Below are 16,858 nucleotides of genomic sequence, written 5' to 3' on the forward strand. Positions count from 1 at the left end.
CTCGTGTCAGTAGTGGCCCCATTTCAACGAGAATCACTCACAAGATGAAACCATTACCTACCCATTGTGTGTGTTTTTCGTTCTCGCAAAGGAACATTTCTCCCCACGAAAAGTAAAAATTCGAAAAATACCTTAAAGATTATTAAAATTTTTAATTACCTATGATAAAGAAACGTGCGTTTCCCAACGAGATCGTGTTCGTCTCCAGCTATTTCTGACAATCCTCCAGGGTGAAACTTTTCAAACCCTATTCTAGCAAACGCCACGAAACGCGTAAATTTCAACCTGCCAGCGCTGGAATTAATTTAATTTGTTGGATTTGTAGAACACTTCGTTCGGTTGTTTACCGCCATTGCCATTAGCAACGGTTTGTCCGTATCCTGTGCTATTCCCGCACCGCCAATTCTACGCAGGTAATTTATTCCCATCAAATTGAACGCCATTCCTTGAATTCCTTCGTGCACTCCTCTTGCTTCGGTAGCGAATTTTTAAGCCATCAACATACACACACATACAGTCACACCAACAGAGATACCTTTAGACGTACGCACATTGTATTCACGGATCGTTAATTCCGGCCGTCCAATAACGGCGGCACCTTTGCGGCCTTGGTTGAATTGTTCATCATTTTAATGGACACATTATGGTGGTGCGCTTCGGTACGCGGATACCCAACGTGATGACGACGATGATGACGACGACGACGACGAGACAGGCAGGGTGGCCTCCCTGGGAAAGGATAATGTAATTCTTGACTTCCGCCCGTGTTGTCTGTATCGGGACGCGGTGGAGCGGTTGCTGGAGCGAAGAAACCCGGAGGCGGCACAGTGAAATTTCGCCTGTGCGCCTAATGGGGTACTCCAACGATAATAATAGAGGCTGTAATTTCGCTCCGGAAATAATTGCGTGGATGCAAGCAGTTGAATAATGTGTACAACAATTTCCGTCTTTCGCATCTGGAGTGATTGATGGTAGATGTTGAATTGTGATTCTATAAAAAACTGATAATTATATTAACATTCCTTTGCTCACTCCGACATGCCTACGTTTGGCCCGATTTATAACTTTGTCAATTTTCTTTTCGGATTTTTTTTACAGGTGTGCAGTAAAGTGTTCGGAAATGCATCCGCCCTTGCTAAGCACAAGCTGACGCACAGCGACGAACGGAAGTACGTATGCATAACGTGCTCGAAAGCGTTTAAAAGACAGGATCATCTGTAAGTACGCCCATAGTCTGCATCCATTGCGAGCAATGGCCACCCGCGGTGGCCGGGCAGGACAAACACCTTTGATTAATTGGAATTTTTGTCATTCTCCGCAGCAACGGACACATGCTGACACACCGGAACAAGAAACCGTACGAGTGCAAAGCCGAGGGGTGCGGAAAGTCCTACTGCGATGCTCGTTCGTTGCGGAGGCACACCGAGAATCACCACAGTGCCGTCGGTATGGCATCAGGACCATCGACGCCCCTGACTGTGGCGGCTGCTAGTCCGACGGGCGGAGCGGCACTGCAGTCGGTCATTGCAACGATGGCTTTGACTACAACCACTACGACGACGACGGCAGCCATGACCACTGGGCCCCTTAGTGGGCTCAGCCTTTCGCCGGCAACCGCCAGTGGTAAGATAGAATTCCACACTCAACCTATCCGTTACCTCCGCCCAAATCTAGCCCGAACAATCCGCTTCAGAACCTCACAACATATTACGTGCCATATTCCTTTCACCATTTTTTCTTTCCTACAACATCCTGCCCGCCGTGGTTGTTACTCTTTCACTCCAATCAACTCCGTCCGCACGGGACAATGCCATTAAGAAAAGCTTTCCACATGTATGAGCTACCTTTGGCAAATCCTGCCTCCAACAATTCCAATAAACTGTCGAAAGCAATCACATTTTTCTTCGTCTCGAAGCGATGTGTTCCGGAGACGTAGTTTTCCGCATATTTTGCCACTTCATCTGCACACTACGAGCTCGCTGACGGCCGGGCATATTCCGTCACGTCGACAAACTTTGTCGCCTCCGACAAAAGGACAGAAAATTCCTTGCCCCCCGTTTCCTTCGACCTACCTGTCTTTGTTTGCTCAACTTCACCGCACCGTGCATGTGCTGTGGGTATGGATTATTCATGCTACCTTCATCCATCATGCAGGGAAGAAAAATTTCTCTTCCTGTTATCGCCGCACCGTCGTCGAAAGCCTCGACTCGTTTTTCTTTCACAGTCCTACGGTTTGTTGGTTGGTTAGTTCGATGGTTCACTGCCACTGCTAGTCAGGTGTGTCAGCCTCCGCCCTCTCCCTCCCCATCACTGGGTATAACCAAAACTAACAGGACGTAGTGCCAATGGTGATGGTGACATTTTTCCATTTCTAACCACTTTTTTTCGTTTTTATTTTCTTCACTTTGCCCTCTTTCGCAATTGACTGGTCTGTTAAAACTAACTCTTCCTCCGAGAAAAGATGAGATGAGATGTTGGAAGGTACAATTTCGTCGGGGTCGTGTACGTGATTTTTGCTTTTCAACGGGAGTCAAATTATGACGTGTCGCTAAAGTATGTGGAAAAGTTGTTTTTTTGTATACATAGTTCTGGCTTTCAGAAGAAAAAAAAACATTTCTGAAGCACTGTCGCAAGATTCGGAATAGTAGTTCGAGAATTTTAAATTAAATTATTTGATTAGTATCATGAAATACCAGACAACGAGACTGAAAATGAAAAGTAGCTATCGTGATTCGTGATCCGGTACGACTATTTAGTAACATCAATGCACTGTGGTCCAGAAAGCCAAATTAGGTGGAATAAATTGTTTCCTCGGTATACGTTGATTTTAGACTATTTATAAGTTAGCAACAAAATCATAATTTGGGATAGCGCTTTTTTGGCATGAGCTATTTTAGAGTGACCCTTAAATTAACCAAGATCCAGAAATTATCTTCAAAAGGAAACAAGATAGAGCGATATTTACTTCAACAATTTTATAGCTTGAAGTGTTTTGAGTAATATTGCAGAAGATATAATCCCTCTATCTCAAACCGTTTCCATATTAGGGCGTTTTTTCTGAATCAAGTTAGGGTGACCCTGCTATTTTGCGGTTTTTCTCCATAACTTTTTTATTTTGCATTTCTCGCAAAATACTTCTTAAGATGACTTTTGAGGCCTAATAAGACACAACTTTTGGTGAAAAAAGAAACTGGCTATCTAATTTAGTTCTACACTTATATCGATTTTGTGTTAAAAATAGGCCGTTTTCAAATGTTAGTATCTTGGAAAGGTGCAAGCAGAATCAAAATCGGTTGATTGAGTTTGAAAGAACGTAGTTTTCTGTACATAATATTAAAAAATTGAAGAGGGGATTTTAGGGATTTTAGTCTATTTATACCTATAAAAATGGATTTCTGTCTGTCTGTCCCTATGTTCCTTATAGAATCGAAAACTACTGAGCCGATCGGCGTGAAAATTTGCATGTAGGGGTTTTTGGGACCAGGGAAGGTTCTCTCGATGGCAAAAGACCCCTCCCCCCACTAAGAGGGGGGGGGCTGCCATACAAATCTATGCCTAAAAAATGGATTTTATCTGTCTGCCCGAATGTTACTCATAGAATTGAAAACTACTGAACCGATCGGCGTGAAAATTTGCATATAGGGGTTTTTGGGGCCAGGGTAGGTTCTTATGATGGTTAGAGACCCCTCCCCCATTAAGAGGGGGGGGGGGGGGCTCCCATACAAATGAAACACAAATTTCTGCATAACTCGAGAACAAATCAAGCAACTGGAACAAAATTTTACATGTGGTTTATTTTTGGAGACAAGAATTTTTTCTATGGTGAATTGAGACCCCTCCCCACTTTAGCAAGAGGGGCTCCTATACAAATGAAATACAAATTTCCTCATAACTCGAAAACTAATTATTCAAATTAAACCATATTTGGCATGTGGGTGTTTTTGGAGGCATGAATTTTTTCTATGATGAATTAGGACTCCTATCCCTTTTAGGAGGGGGGGAGGGCTCGCATTCAAATTAAATACAAATTTCCTCATAACTCGAGAAGTAATCAAGCAAATGGAACCAAATTTGGCAAGTGAATTTTTTTAATGATGTTTTGAGACCCCTCACCCCTGTGGTAGGGGGATAAGGACTCTCATACAAATAAAACATAAATTTTTGCGTAACTCAAAAACTAATCGAACTCGAGAAATTTTAGACTCTTTCATTAAACATTAATCAATCAAGACCACCAAAAACTACATCCCGCGTAAGGTATTCCGCGAAATGGTATTCTGCGAAACTCTATATTCCGCGTTATGGTCAACCGATAATCGGTGTTCCGCAAAATGGTATTCGGCGAAATGGTTTGTAATAATGGCGAATATTTAAATGCTATCCGCTTTATTTTATCAGGCTAAGCAATGGAGGGAGTTGTTTTCTACTTTACTGTGAGGAAAATTTGTATATTAAATCACCCATGAACTCCCCAGAAACTTGCAAAACTCAAGATTGTGACAAAGGTCATCCGAGATTCACGATTTATGTACAACACAGTTTAATTTGTGGCAAAACGAAGTTTGTCGGGTCAGCTAGTCTCAAATAAATCAACTTTGAATATGTGGGGTTTTAAGTATATTAACTTTTAGTTAACGAATTGCGCCATAACTCCGGAACGCCTTGACTGTTCTTCAGAAAACTTGGCGTACATGTTTCTTTACATAAGTAAATTAGCACAGGGGGTTGACAAAGGGGGGAGGACCAAAACGAAAAACAGAACGACAGACAGGAGAAAAAGCAGGGCATAATAAGAACAAAGAACGGAACTGACGAAAACCAGAAATTAGAAAAGGAGTTAACGGTATTGAACACAAAACATGAGACTGGAAAAGAGGAAAAAGGGAAGGAAAAGACTTAACGGAATCGACAAAAACAAGAGGAAAATCTAAACTGATGAGGACAAAAAACGGGACAGACAAAGAAGAGCAAGAGGAAACAGTGGAGAAGAAAAAGGAAACACAACAAAGAAAAAGAGTGAAACCAAAAATAGAGAGAGAGAAAACGAGGAAAATAACCGGGATATGAGAGCAGGAAGATGAGACAATATGGAAACCAGGACGAGATGGGAAAATGGGATGCAAAAACATACGTAACAAAAAACGAAAAGAAAAAACGGTGTTGGATATCAACAGCCCATGCTTCATCCTTGGTTAAATCAAAAACATTCCATCAAGAAGACTGACATCTCTTCCGCGCGCCTATACAAATGACAAGCAACAGAAGCAATAGCGCACTCCTCCCGACAAAAGTTGAAGCTGTGTGTATATGTATTGGTGGGAAAAGATGTTTGCGAGCGTGACAATGCATTGCATACATGTTTGTGTACATCCATATTTTGATTTACACACACTAGTATGTGTTAGTTCAACTTTAACTCGGTAGATAGCATTGCTGTTACTGTCTCTCGACTTTTGGCCGAGTTGCCAGTCTTCTTGATGGAATGTTTTTGGTTAAATTCTGCGATTCACTAAATTTCTACTATCCGCTGCAGCAGCAGATAAACATATTCGATTAACATCGTCGTTATCATCGTAACGGCATCGACCGAAGCCACTTAGGATAAGTGGTCGTGAGCCGTTATCAGCGCAGTTCTATCGGTGACGTATCGATCAATCGATAACTACTGATATTAGCCAAGAGAGCCGTGGAGATCCTCTCAAGGGATGGGAAACCCATCATTGACTGCTGATAATTATCAGTAAGCAATAATACCACTAAGTATCAGTGAACTTCACTGCTACTGATATGTACTGATACAGTTGCATCGTCCCGTTAGAAAAATCAGTTAGATTGAACTCATTGGCCGGTAGCTGTGTACGATGGACGAGGATGACACAATATATCGACGTCATCGTGTGCAACATAGAGCCAAAATGGCTCGTTCTGTTTCAAGCAGCCGTCTCCATTTAACTCGAGCTTGGGCCACTCGTCGCCAATTTCCCAGTCATCTCAGAAGTCGCGAATTCGAACGCACTGTCGTCCAGTATCCTTACAACGTGTCCAGCCCACCGGTGCCTACCGGCTTTCGCTAGATGTAGATGAGAAACTCTTTAAGCAGTGCAAGCCTCTCTCTGCTTTCAGTTTGTACTCTCTTTGTACTCTTTGCTTATGCCGCCGAGAAAAAAGAATAGAATATCTAGTCGGTCAGTGCGATAGAAACAAGCAGCGCGTTGCCGACAGCCGCTCCGGCAAGTCTCGTGTCAAACCACCACCGGGTGTGTTTTTTCGTTTTATTTACTCGTGAGTGCATGTCATAACTTATGTATTACGTATTTGAGGACATTTCATAACTGCAAAGTTATTAGAAATGTATGATCAATAGCATTTGTAATTGTATTGTAATATCTATTGTAAACTTGTTGGCAGGAACAAGATAAGAATTGTGAGCGATGATCAGCTGTGGAGCCACCAACACAGGACAAGGTTAAGAAGACAACCAGTGAGCTCCAAAAAAGTGGAAGGTTGCATCAGCGACCCTGCCGCCTGTTGACGTAGGACTACGCAAAGCTATATGTGTGATATGTTTTCACCTTAGAAATACTTATACATCAATAGATCAAAAAATTGTCTTTGCATTGAAAAAATAGTCGATTTAACTACTTCTCACTTGATGATATATTTCTTTATAATTAAATGTTCTACTGAATTTGTTTTACAATGGGTCCAGTTTCTAAAAATATGTACCAATTTTAAAACCACACTCGAATTGCATAACTGAAAACTGACTTCAAAATTAGGCACAAACGTAAATGAACAATTAATTGTGGGGCACTTGTTGTAGTGAGTCAGACTAGAAGTCTCGGTAGGAATTCGTTCGAATTAACTGATTTCGTTTGAAAAATCACCTGTAGGAGTGAATCTGCTTCAGGACCTTATATATGTGCTTCTTACAACGATTTTTCTTATCATCCTTGGTGATGTTTTACGAGCCATGCGCGACTTTTATCATTAATTTTCGGACCTAACCGGCAAAATTCACGTACTATACGTTTAAACCCTTCGTACACTCTTAAATGAGTGTACAGTACCGCCCCGCTAATCCGACAAATTTATAGCCGGATTAGCGAATTTTGACTCGATAATCCGACAGTCAAACTGAAGTCAGTGTGAGTTTGAAATGTGGTTTTGTTTACATCCATACGTAAACAACTCCGGAAATTTTTGAAAATATTTGTCGTAAGTACGCAATAACTATGTTTTATACTCGGTAATGCTCTATTTCGTCAACAAAATACTTTGAAATTCTTAGTTAGTGTCGAAATAAGCGCAAGCATCAGTCTATTGAGAGTAGCAATGAAAATATTATAGCCATGGCAAGAGTGAACGTATTGTCTATTGAGAGTAGCAATGAAAATATTATAGCCATGGCAAAAGTGAACGTAGTTAGAAGCAACACCATGTACCATTTTCATTTAGTTAGAAAGAGTGCCATTCTGACTTTAACGGAGACGCCAAACGAAGGTAGTGTTCGATTGAAAGAAGTCAAGTACAATACGTTTTAATTCGGAATTTTCCGGAGTAGCGAGATCCGGACTATTGAGTCGTCGGATTATTGGGTGTCGGATTAGCGGGGGGATACTGTACATGTAAATTGGTTGGATTTAGCTTGGTTAAAACTACTCAAAATACACTTAAAGTGTACAAACTCAGATTTTTATTAGTTTTTCAACCAAAAAATTGATGATAGGATCTTAAAAGTGCGTTATTTGTCACAGAGAATGATTCAATTCCAGTGTTTCTATAAGGACTTGGCATGAAAGGAAAAGCTATGGAATTGTGAGCTTAAATATCCAATATTTAGTAAAATAGCAGTAATTAGACAGAAAAGTTACAAAAATGATGGATCTCACTCCCACATATACCTGATAAATGCAATAGAAGTAACAAGTTCATACCCGAAGATGCTCAAACGTGATTGGTTGGAAGCTTATGTAAATTTACTCAAATTGTTTGACTTTATGTAAAAATTCCAGCAGCTAGCTGTAAAGACCCACCTTTTTGTGAAAACCACATAACGGGCACACGCTTTGTGAATCGATTGGTATGTAACCCAGCAAAATCCGTTCGGAATTGAGCGAGCTATTAGCGTTAAAAATCTATCACACCGTGTCACGATTGTTTTTGCTTTCGTGATTTATCACCCTAATAAAGTAAGACGCAGTTCTGCGTCGAAAAGGTAAGGCTGCTGGGAAGAGATACCAGCCAGACTTCTTAAGGTGGGGAGTGAGCGTCTGTACGAACCAATCCACCGGATCATTTTCAAGGTCTGGGAGGAAGAAAAAATGCTGTTGGATGGCCTCATTTGTGCTTTAAAAAAGGACATCGACTCGAGTGTAAAAACTATAGAAGTATTACCCTGCTAAATTCTGCCTATAAGGCGTTCTCCCGTATCCGGTTCTGTAGACTATACTTGTTCCGGGAGTACAACTTGCCGACACCATGTGTTTACGGACTTTAAGGCGGCATACGATTCAGTCAAACGAAATTAGTTGTGGCAGATAATGCTAGAACATGGTTTTCCGACGAAACTAATTATGCCGATAGGTGAAAATCATGAGTCAGAATAGCGGGTGAGACCTCAGTCGCTTTCGTGACGTGGGATGGACTGAAACAAGGGGATGCACTCTCGAACCTGCTACTCAACATTGCCTTGGAAGGTACAATACGAAGAGCAAACGTTGAAAGGGACGGGACCATTATCACGAAATCTCACATGCTTCTTGATCTTACGTGGAGACGTGGAAATCATCGGAATCAACCATAGAGCAGGGGACGAGGCCTTTGGGCCTTTTGAATGGGAAAATGCGAGTTCGGATTTTTTTTTTCCAAGAGTGGACACTGCGACCAGTATCGTTGATCTATTGTGATATCGCCCGGGTGGTTGCTGCATGACCCGCACTGCACTATTGAGTGAGCGATATGCTTATTAAATTTTATGCGTGCTTGTATGTACTAGTGTTTATCCTTCCTTCAAAGCTTGCTCTACGTTACCCCCTCGTTCCCCGCTGCCTATACAATCCCATATTATAGCCGACCCTGGCGAGGACTCATTTGTTCCTTTGACCAGTACACTCAACTATAGGAGGGACTTTTGCACTGTCAAGAGGCTTCAGCGGGTATTATTGAATTCAGCATGAAGGCAGGGTAAATGAGGGGACTGAGAATAAACCCATGCTAAAGTCACTTGACATCGAATGGCTTGATTCTACTAAGATTCTCCAGAAGACAAAGGTAAATAGAAGAAAGAACTGAGACAAAGCTGTTGATAGTGTTTCCAGGGTGAGACAAGACGTGAAGGGAAATGTGTGGAAAATTAGGTAAGGGTGGTTCATTGAGGCAACGCTTATTAAGTTTGTACAACGTTTCTCTTTACCCAAGTTGGGGGATCCTTGGATCGAACCAAGCTATTATCAGAGCCAATTATAACCGGATTTGAATCCAACTTTTCCCCACCCTATGGATCACTGATATCGGTGAAGCTTTGAACCTCAGCGGAATTCAGTCTAGCTCGTCTTATACCTTTATCCCATTTCCATTTAACTGAGCCGAAAAAAAATTATTTCTCCATAAAATAGCTCAAATTGTCAAATTGTCCCAATTTCAGGCGATGCCAGTTCCCCCCATGGAGCGACCACCTGCAGCATCCAGTTCAGTTCGTCGGCATCAACGACGCTGGGATCGGCCAGCAGTGGCGGTACCATTCTGAGCAGTTCAAGCGCAAGCTCTTCCAGCAATTCCAACAACAGCAACCATGGCCACCAGAGCGACTCGAGCGGAACCGGCGGCAGTAGTAAGTCGCTTTCGCCTAGCTCGCCGGCAGGCGGTAGCGGAAACGAAGGCCTAACCCGACAGCAGTTAGATCTGATCACGCAGATTATGCAACAGACGAAACAAGCTAACGCAGCCGCGGCCGCCGCCGGTCAGAAGGTTCATCCTCGACCCCGAACGTGGAATATGCAGGTAAGTTTATATCCAAAGTAAAAGGATGGCAAGTTTTTGGTTGACTTGCACTTTAAATCTGCATAAACTCACTAGTATCATCGATTTGCTCCACAAACTGCCAACGAAGTATCGCAAATTGATGGCAAACAAATGGGACAACTGTCCCGTTGATAACCAACTCCCGCTCGTCGATTTAGAAATGGCAGAAGATGCAAAATAACAGCATATCGACTAGGAAGCAAAGCGCATTGATAAAGTAACTCCTTTTTATAGTCACTATACCCACTCGGATCTAGAGACAACTCCTGCAGCTTTTAGCATAGGGCAATGGGGTTGACAGGGATGAAACTTTGAAATCCGTCCCACAGCACTGCACTGCACTGCACTGCACTGCAGAGATTAGGTTCTGAACTGATATCCGACCGTTACAGCCCCTGCCGATCGTTAGTACATCGAGTGCTTGCTTTCAGCAAACATCACCAACAATGGCCAAATGGTTGGAATGCCAAATGCCAAATGATGTTTTATTCATGAATGCTGCCTGTGCCCACACCGTAACCAATGGACACCGATCCTGGAACGATGGACCAAGTTTGGTAGCCTTTTTTCTGCCGGGTTTTTTTTTCTCTCCCCGTCGCGTCGGTCGTCGTCGCGTGTCGGTGTTATGCTGCCTGTCAGTGCAGTGCTGTGTCTGGGAGTAGTCCTCCGTAAGCAGACCGAAAAGCGAACAGTTGAATTTGCTCGGTTTTAATCGGGTGTTAATGCAGTAAAGGTTTGCTGTTCAATCGTTTAGTTTTTTTTGCTTTCGTACACCCGCAATGAACTCATGCCAAGTCCAGTCGGGGGCTCACTTTGGAGCGAATTAGCATCCATCGCAGCTGGAAACATAAAGCTTTCATGAAGTGAATTAGCATAATTTTAGCACAGTGCGAATGGGTAATGGACACGAAGGCGACGGAATAGTAACTTGATAAAACTTTTCGAAATTTACATTTTCAATTTGATAAGCCACATCGTGCGTCTCTTATTAGCTAACAACTAAGGTACACAATTTTGCGGAGCGGAAAAAATACTCGAGTTGTATTTTGCACAAAAAATGCAGAATTTTTAATGTTGCAACGTCGCTTATTGGTTGATTTCGAACGATTTTCCATATAATTGCATGACTGGCTTGTTTCGAGCATCAAAACTCAGCCTTTCAAATGTTTTGTAAATTTAATCCAAACTCAATTCAAATCAAATCAAAATTTAATTCGAAACTAAATTGCATCCAAATTCACTTCTAATCGAATTCAAATCCCGTCCAAATCCAATCCAACAACAATGCATCTTTAATCCAATCCAATAAAAATCAAACTTAAATCCAAACTAAATCCAATCCAACACCAAATCCTATCCGGGGTCAGTTCCGGCTTAGTGGTTAGCATTCACGCCCCTCACGCCAAGGACCCGGGTTCAAATCCAAACCTCGCAGAAGTCACGAATGGCCTAAAGCTGGTTAAAGTGACTACAATCTAACAAAAAAAATCAAAAATAATCCAATCCAACACCAAATCCAATCCAAATTCAACTCTAATCCAAATCCAGTACATCTACAATCCAATCCAAATCCAACTTAAATCCAATCCAAATCCATCTACAATCCAATCAAAATCCAACTTAAATGCAATTCAATCCAACACCAAATCCAATCCAAATCCAATTCAAATCCAATCCAAATGCAATCCAAATCCAATCCAATTCCATTCAAATCGAATCCAAATCCACCTTCAATCCAACTCAATTCATCTCCAATCAAATCCAATTCAAATCCAACTTAAATCCAATCCAATCCAACACTAAATCCAATCCAAATCCATCCCAAATTTAGTCCAATTCCAATGCAGATTCAACCCGAACTCCCCCAAGGAACATTTTTGCTGTATAGCAGCTTATGAAGCGCTTCTTCCATTGATTTTAGCTATTAATAGTTGAATAAGCTGCTTTTAAACAAAATTGTTTGTTGGGAAATAGGGTAATTTGCCAATGTTCGCACAGCTAAGCCCTGTGTTTTTAGTTTTAACGATACTTTCTAAACAAATAATTACAAATAGACAGAAACATGAAAACTCTGAATCAGATACAAAATATGTTCACATTACGTGACCATTTTTGCGAAATAAATAAGCTTTTCGTGGAAAAATATTCGATTTTTTGACAACGCTTGAATGTCCAATCGTTGAACACTTCTGAAACCGTATTGTCCTATAGTTGGACACTTATTGTCCAATGATTGGACATGCAATATATTGCACCGACCCTAGGGGCGTCTCACTAGATTTATATTAAATATATTCACTGCAAATGCTGCAATCACTGCAAATATCGCTTTGCATCCACGGTTGCAGCCAATAAAAAAATTTTGCAGCAAAAAAATCATTCATTTTTGCAATGAATGCAAATGATGTAAAAAGCTAATGCAAAATTGCGAAGTGAGACACCCCTTGCTCATACATCATTTTTTTGTAGGTGCTTTAATTTTCGCAAATACTTGAATAGCTTTTTTTCCGTAAAGGACTTAAAAAAGTTTTAGTTTAGAAACCTTTTTTCCCTTAAATCCCCTTGGGCATTTTGCGATGTATGGAAGAATTGTAGGCCATATAATTATCTATCTTCAGAAAAAATTTCATCAATTTCTGAGATGGCCTTTTTTCGAAAATCGATTTTTAGTTTTTAAAATGCTTTATTCTCAGTATAGAAATTAATTTTTATTTTTTTCAGTATTTTTTTATGAAAATTCAGAAGAATGAAATTTGTTTTAGGTCCTATAGTTTTCGAGTTATATTTTTTATAATAAAAAAAATAAAGCCCTTTCCAAAAGTTAGTCCAGACCAATTCGAAAAACTAAGTATGCAAAGATGTTTATTTACATGAACTCTTTACACACACAAAGTTTCATTGAATTCTAAGCAGGTCATGCCTACCTCTGGTCGAGTTGGCGTGAAATCCGTCAAGAGTAGGTCCAAAATAAGAGCTTCGGGGTACAGTGGCTTGTCTAGTTTTAAATATCATATTCATTAAATTTTACTGCTCATTGACAGTTGATCAAATGTTGTTCTTACCATATCAATACCTTCCTCGACTCAATGTTAAATTTTCGCCATTTGAAATGCAGCAATTCCCAACCAAAGTCTATCTTGTAATATCGATTTTCTCCAATGAATAGCTTAAACTCAAATAAATTTCTGAATTGTGACAATAAAGCTTGCTTCATTTAGAATTGGAACAAACTTTTGCTCATATTGTGGCGCTCTTGGTGGACGGATTTGAAAGTTCTTGGCGCCCACGTGTCGGAAATTTTGTTAACTTCACCTATGTATTTTTGATATTTCGCAAAACGACTGTATTTTGTAAAAAAACAACATGGAAGCCGAAAGAAGGGAAAAAATTGTGCACAGTTATTTGGAAAATCCATTGTGGTCTGCATCTAGGTTAGCCAAACAGCTGAAATTGCCCAGAAATACCGTATGGTGCATTATTAAACGGTATAAGGAAACATTAACGACGATTCGGAAGCCCCAAGCTAATCATCGGAGTGGAACTGTCGACCGGAAACTGCGTGGTAGGATTTTGAAGACCATCAAGAGGAATCCTAATCTGTCGGACCACGATTTGGCCAGAAAATTCGGTGCCCTGCCCATAGTACCGTGAGGAGAATTCGACTCCGGGCAGGAAGCAAGTCGTATCGAGCTAGCGAACAACCAAACCGAACCTTAAAACAGAGTAGTGTGGCCAAAATCCGTGCTCGAAAGCTATACGACCGGGTGCTAACCAAGTTCGGCGGGTGTCAAGGCTGACTTCGGGCAAATAATAGGTCAAAAATTTTACTTGGCAAGGGCTCGGGGGATGTTCCAAGCAAATTTAAATTTGTTTTTGCCGACAAAAAAAGTGCCTCCTAAAACGAATTTTGCCGTTCATTCGATCCCACCACCATCCCGTGATGTTTTGGCCTGATTTGGCAAGCTGTCATTACAGCAAAGTCGTTCAAGAATGGTTCGAAACCTGTGATGAATAATTTTATCCGTAGTTTTTCCTAAAAGTATGAAGAAAATGCTACATTTGTGTAAGAAAAGATCTTGAATTTAATAATAAATACCTGAAATACACGCAATTGGTTTTGTTCCAAAGCAATCTGAAGCAAGCTTTAATTACCAGCTTCCAAATAATTTTGCCATGCTAAAAAAAGGAGTTACGTCACGCTTCGTTGCATTAAATTCATACAACTGATGTTACTGATGAATCTGTCGAAGCAACGATGATGATGAGCATGCCCATCAAAGAATATCAAATAGGTAAAATGTTCGACAAACCAAGGGCCTGAACGCTCGCACGTTGCCATTGGTTTATCAATTAGTCCGATTTTGAATGCCGTCAATCCACAGCACAGAAGAACCGAGTGCTAAAAAATCGATACCTTTGATAAAAAGTCTGGTCCTTTCAGGATTGGGAATTACGTCCAACCGTCCGTCCGACCGACCGACCGACGTTCTGTGTGCGCTGTATGAATAGCGACGAATATGAAAAATTCAATTTATTACCCCCTTCCGTACGTTTCGGTGGAATAATAAAAGCAAAGCTTTTCGGTTTCCCAGACGCAACGAGAGCGACTTCCCGGTCCGAACCAATCCGGACGCGGCGCGGCGCGGCGAGAACCGAACGAGATAAAAGGTGGTCTCTTCCGGGCCGAATCTCCGAAGCAAAAAGCCGGTCCTCTTATCATTGTCCATTCACTTTGATCTTTATTAATAGCGGCCATAAATCTTGAGCTCACACGAAGCCCTCCGAAGCTAGCAGCCAGAGCGTCCCGAATTGCACCTGCGAAGTGAAAAAGTCCTGTCCCGTGAGTGTCGTCCGTAAAGTGACGTCATTCATTTCTGTCTTAAGATTGGTGATGTTGAAAATTATTTTATGGCTGCTTTCAGTTGCGATGTCGCAAACAGTTCAGATAAATGAGCAGTTTCAATGTCAATGTCTGACTGACACATGGCAATCGTAGTTCTACGTCATACATACTGTCAACACCCGTAAGCCCGGAATGGTAAAAAGTAAGCCTCTCTCGGACGGGTTCAGCCTTTATTCAATCGTAATTTATCCATTCAATCAAAATCCTCTGTCCATGTGCGTCACGCTTGCTTGCTTGCTTGCTATATACAATTTGGTGCGAAACAAAACGGTCCATCAAAGGAAAGCGCTAAGCAGCTGGATTTTGGGATCAGTTAGAGAAAACAAAAGCTCACTTTCGTCCTGTCTGAAACCTCCTGACGGTTGCTGACACGTTAGATTGAAATTGCCTCCGGAATTCGTCGAACACGGTAGCTTAGAGCTCATCGCTCTGATATCGAAATTAAATGAAATAGTTGGACATTTAGAACTTTAGAGCGAACCGACCTTAAACATATTTCGATTGATTCGAGTATATCACCTTTCATCTAACTTTGATTGAATGCGTAATAAGCACTCCACCACACTGTTTTTGCTTCCTGTTAGTTCATACAAAGCGAGAATGATGCTTTCCCTTTCCTTCCATAAAACAGTACAGATTAATTACTACAGCTTTGGGGTAGCCTCAATCACTCCGTCCGTCGAAGGCACATCAGTTGAAGTAACGAACATGAAGATTAATCCTCAGGAAATGGCAGAATTTTATCTTTCCATGTTGACTTTGACTGGCAGCGAGCGGGCGGAGGACCTTTTCATCGTTCCATCGTCCCACGAGAGCAGGCGTGCACAATTAGATCCGACAGATGTTTATGGCAATTTTATTATATTGCCATATCGTGAACAAAACGACGACGAACAGCAGCGGAAGCAGTCAAATATACGACAATTTGATTTGGTATTCGGATCGTAACACCCTTTCCTCGAGCGTCCTCGAGCGGGCTGCCCATTCGCTCTTATCCTGTGTGCATGAATACATGTACATGAATATATTTCCGCCGGCATCGATTCCGGTGGGAAATTTGCCACCGGCTTCCCGCAGCAATTGTTACCACCGAGCACCGAGCTGCTGCTGCCGAGAGTGTCATCTCTGTGGATTGGTTTAATTGTGAACCATAAATTTTTGCCAAATTTAGTTTGAGCGTAGAATATAAAATGTAAATATAAAACGACGCCCTCCGGAGCTCTCCGATGAAGCCTATCTGACAGAGTTGTAAAGTGGCCGAACACTGGGGGGTTTTCAAATTTATGCCATTTAAATTAGTGCGTTATGCTGGGTTTTCTATCATAAAAGTAAAATTTATCTTTCTTGGCGGCCAGCTCTGTTCAGAGTTGTTACGGGTGTTGAAATTTTCGAAAAATACCCATCCTTGCGTAGATACATGATAATGTAGTTTGAACTGCAGTGCATGTATGAGTTTCAAACAACCAAACCGCGCTAGAAGGATAAGTTCTACGGTGCGTGTTCATTGTTTCAGCCCCCCCCCCCCCGCAAGCTTCTAGCATTTTCACCCACCACGAACCCACAGCCGTAAGCTCATTATGTCGTAACATTCCAGTTTCCAACGCTTTACAAAACGTTTACTTTTTGCAACAGCTTTTTCACTCTGTATGTGAGCGTTTTCCCCCCTCGAACGAATGGTGCAAATGAAAAGGCTTTTAATTTAGGTTCGTCCATTTTGCATGCTGGCCTGGCTTCGACCCGAGCCCGGCTTTTTTGCTCGTTCGTTACTTTACATACATACCTACCTACGTATGGACGTTGGAAAATTGATTCACGGTTCGTCCGGCAGATTGAGTTTATTTATTTTGCGAACCCGATTGATCTCCGGAATGTTTTCAGCGTGTCCCGGAGCTTGAACTGATGAATTACATTGGTTCTGTATATTTTTGTATT

General features: G+C 41.5%; 1 protein-coding gene across 1 annotated transcript in view; it reads left to right on the forward strand.

Annotated features, from left to right (window-relative positions):
* LOC128735448 (serine-rich adhesin for platelets) overlaps positions 1 to 16,858 on the forward strand; it is a 71,486-nt gene that overhangs the window by 36,418 nt on the left and 18,210 nt on the right. The window contains exons 3-5 of the mRNA XM_053829934.1: positions 1,099 to 1,217; positions 1,322 to 1,623; positions 9,647 to 10,002. Of these exons, the coding sequence (XP_053685909.1) occupies positions 1,099 to 1,217; positions 1,322 to 1,623; positions 9,647 to 10,002 (777 nt within the window). The remainder of the gene's footprint in view (positions 1 to 1,098; positions 1,218 to 1,321; positions 1,624 to 9,646; positions 10,003 to 16,858) is intronic.

This window comes from Sabethes cyaneus, chromosome 1, assembly GCF_943734655.1.
Source record: "Sabethes cyaneus chromosome 1, idSabCyanKW18_F2, whole genome shotgun sequence".
In the NCBI taxonomy this organism is placed as follows: Eukaryota; Metazoa; Arthropoda; class Insecta; order Diptera; family Culicidae; genus Sabethes; species Sabethes cyaneus.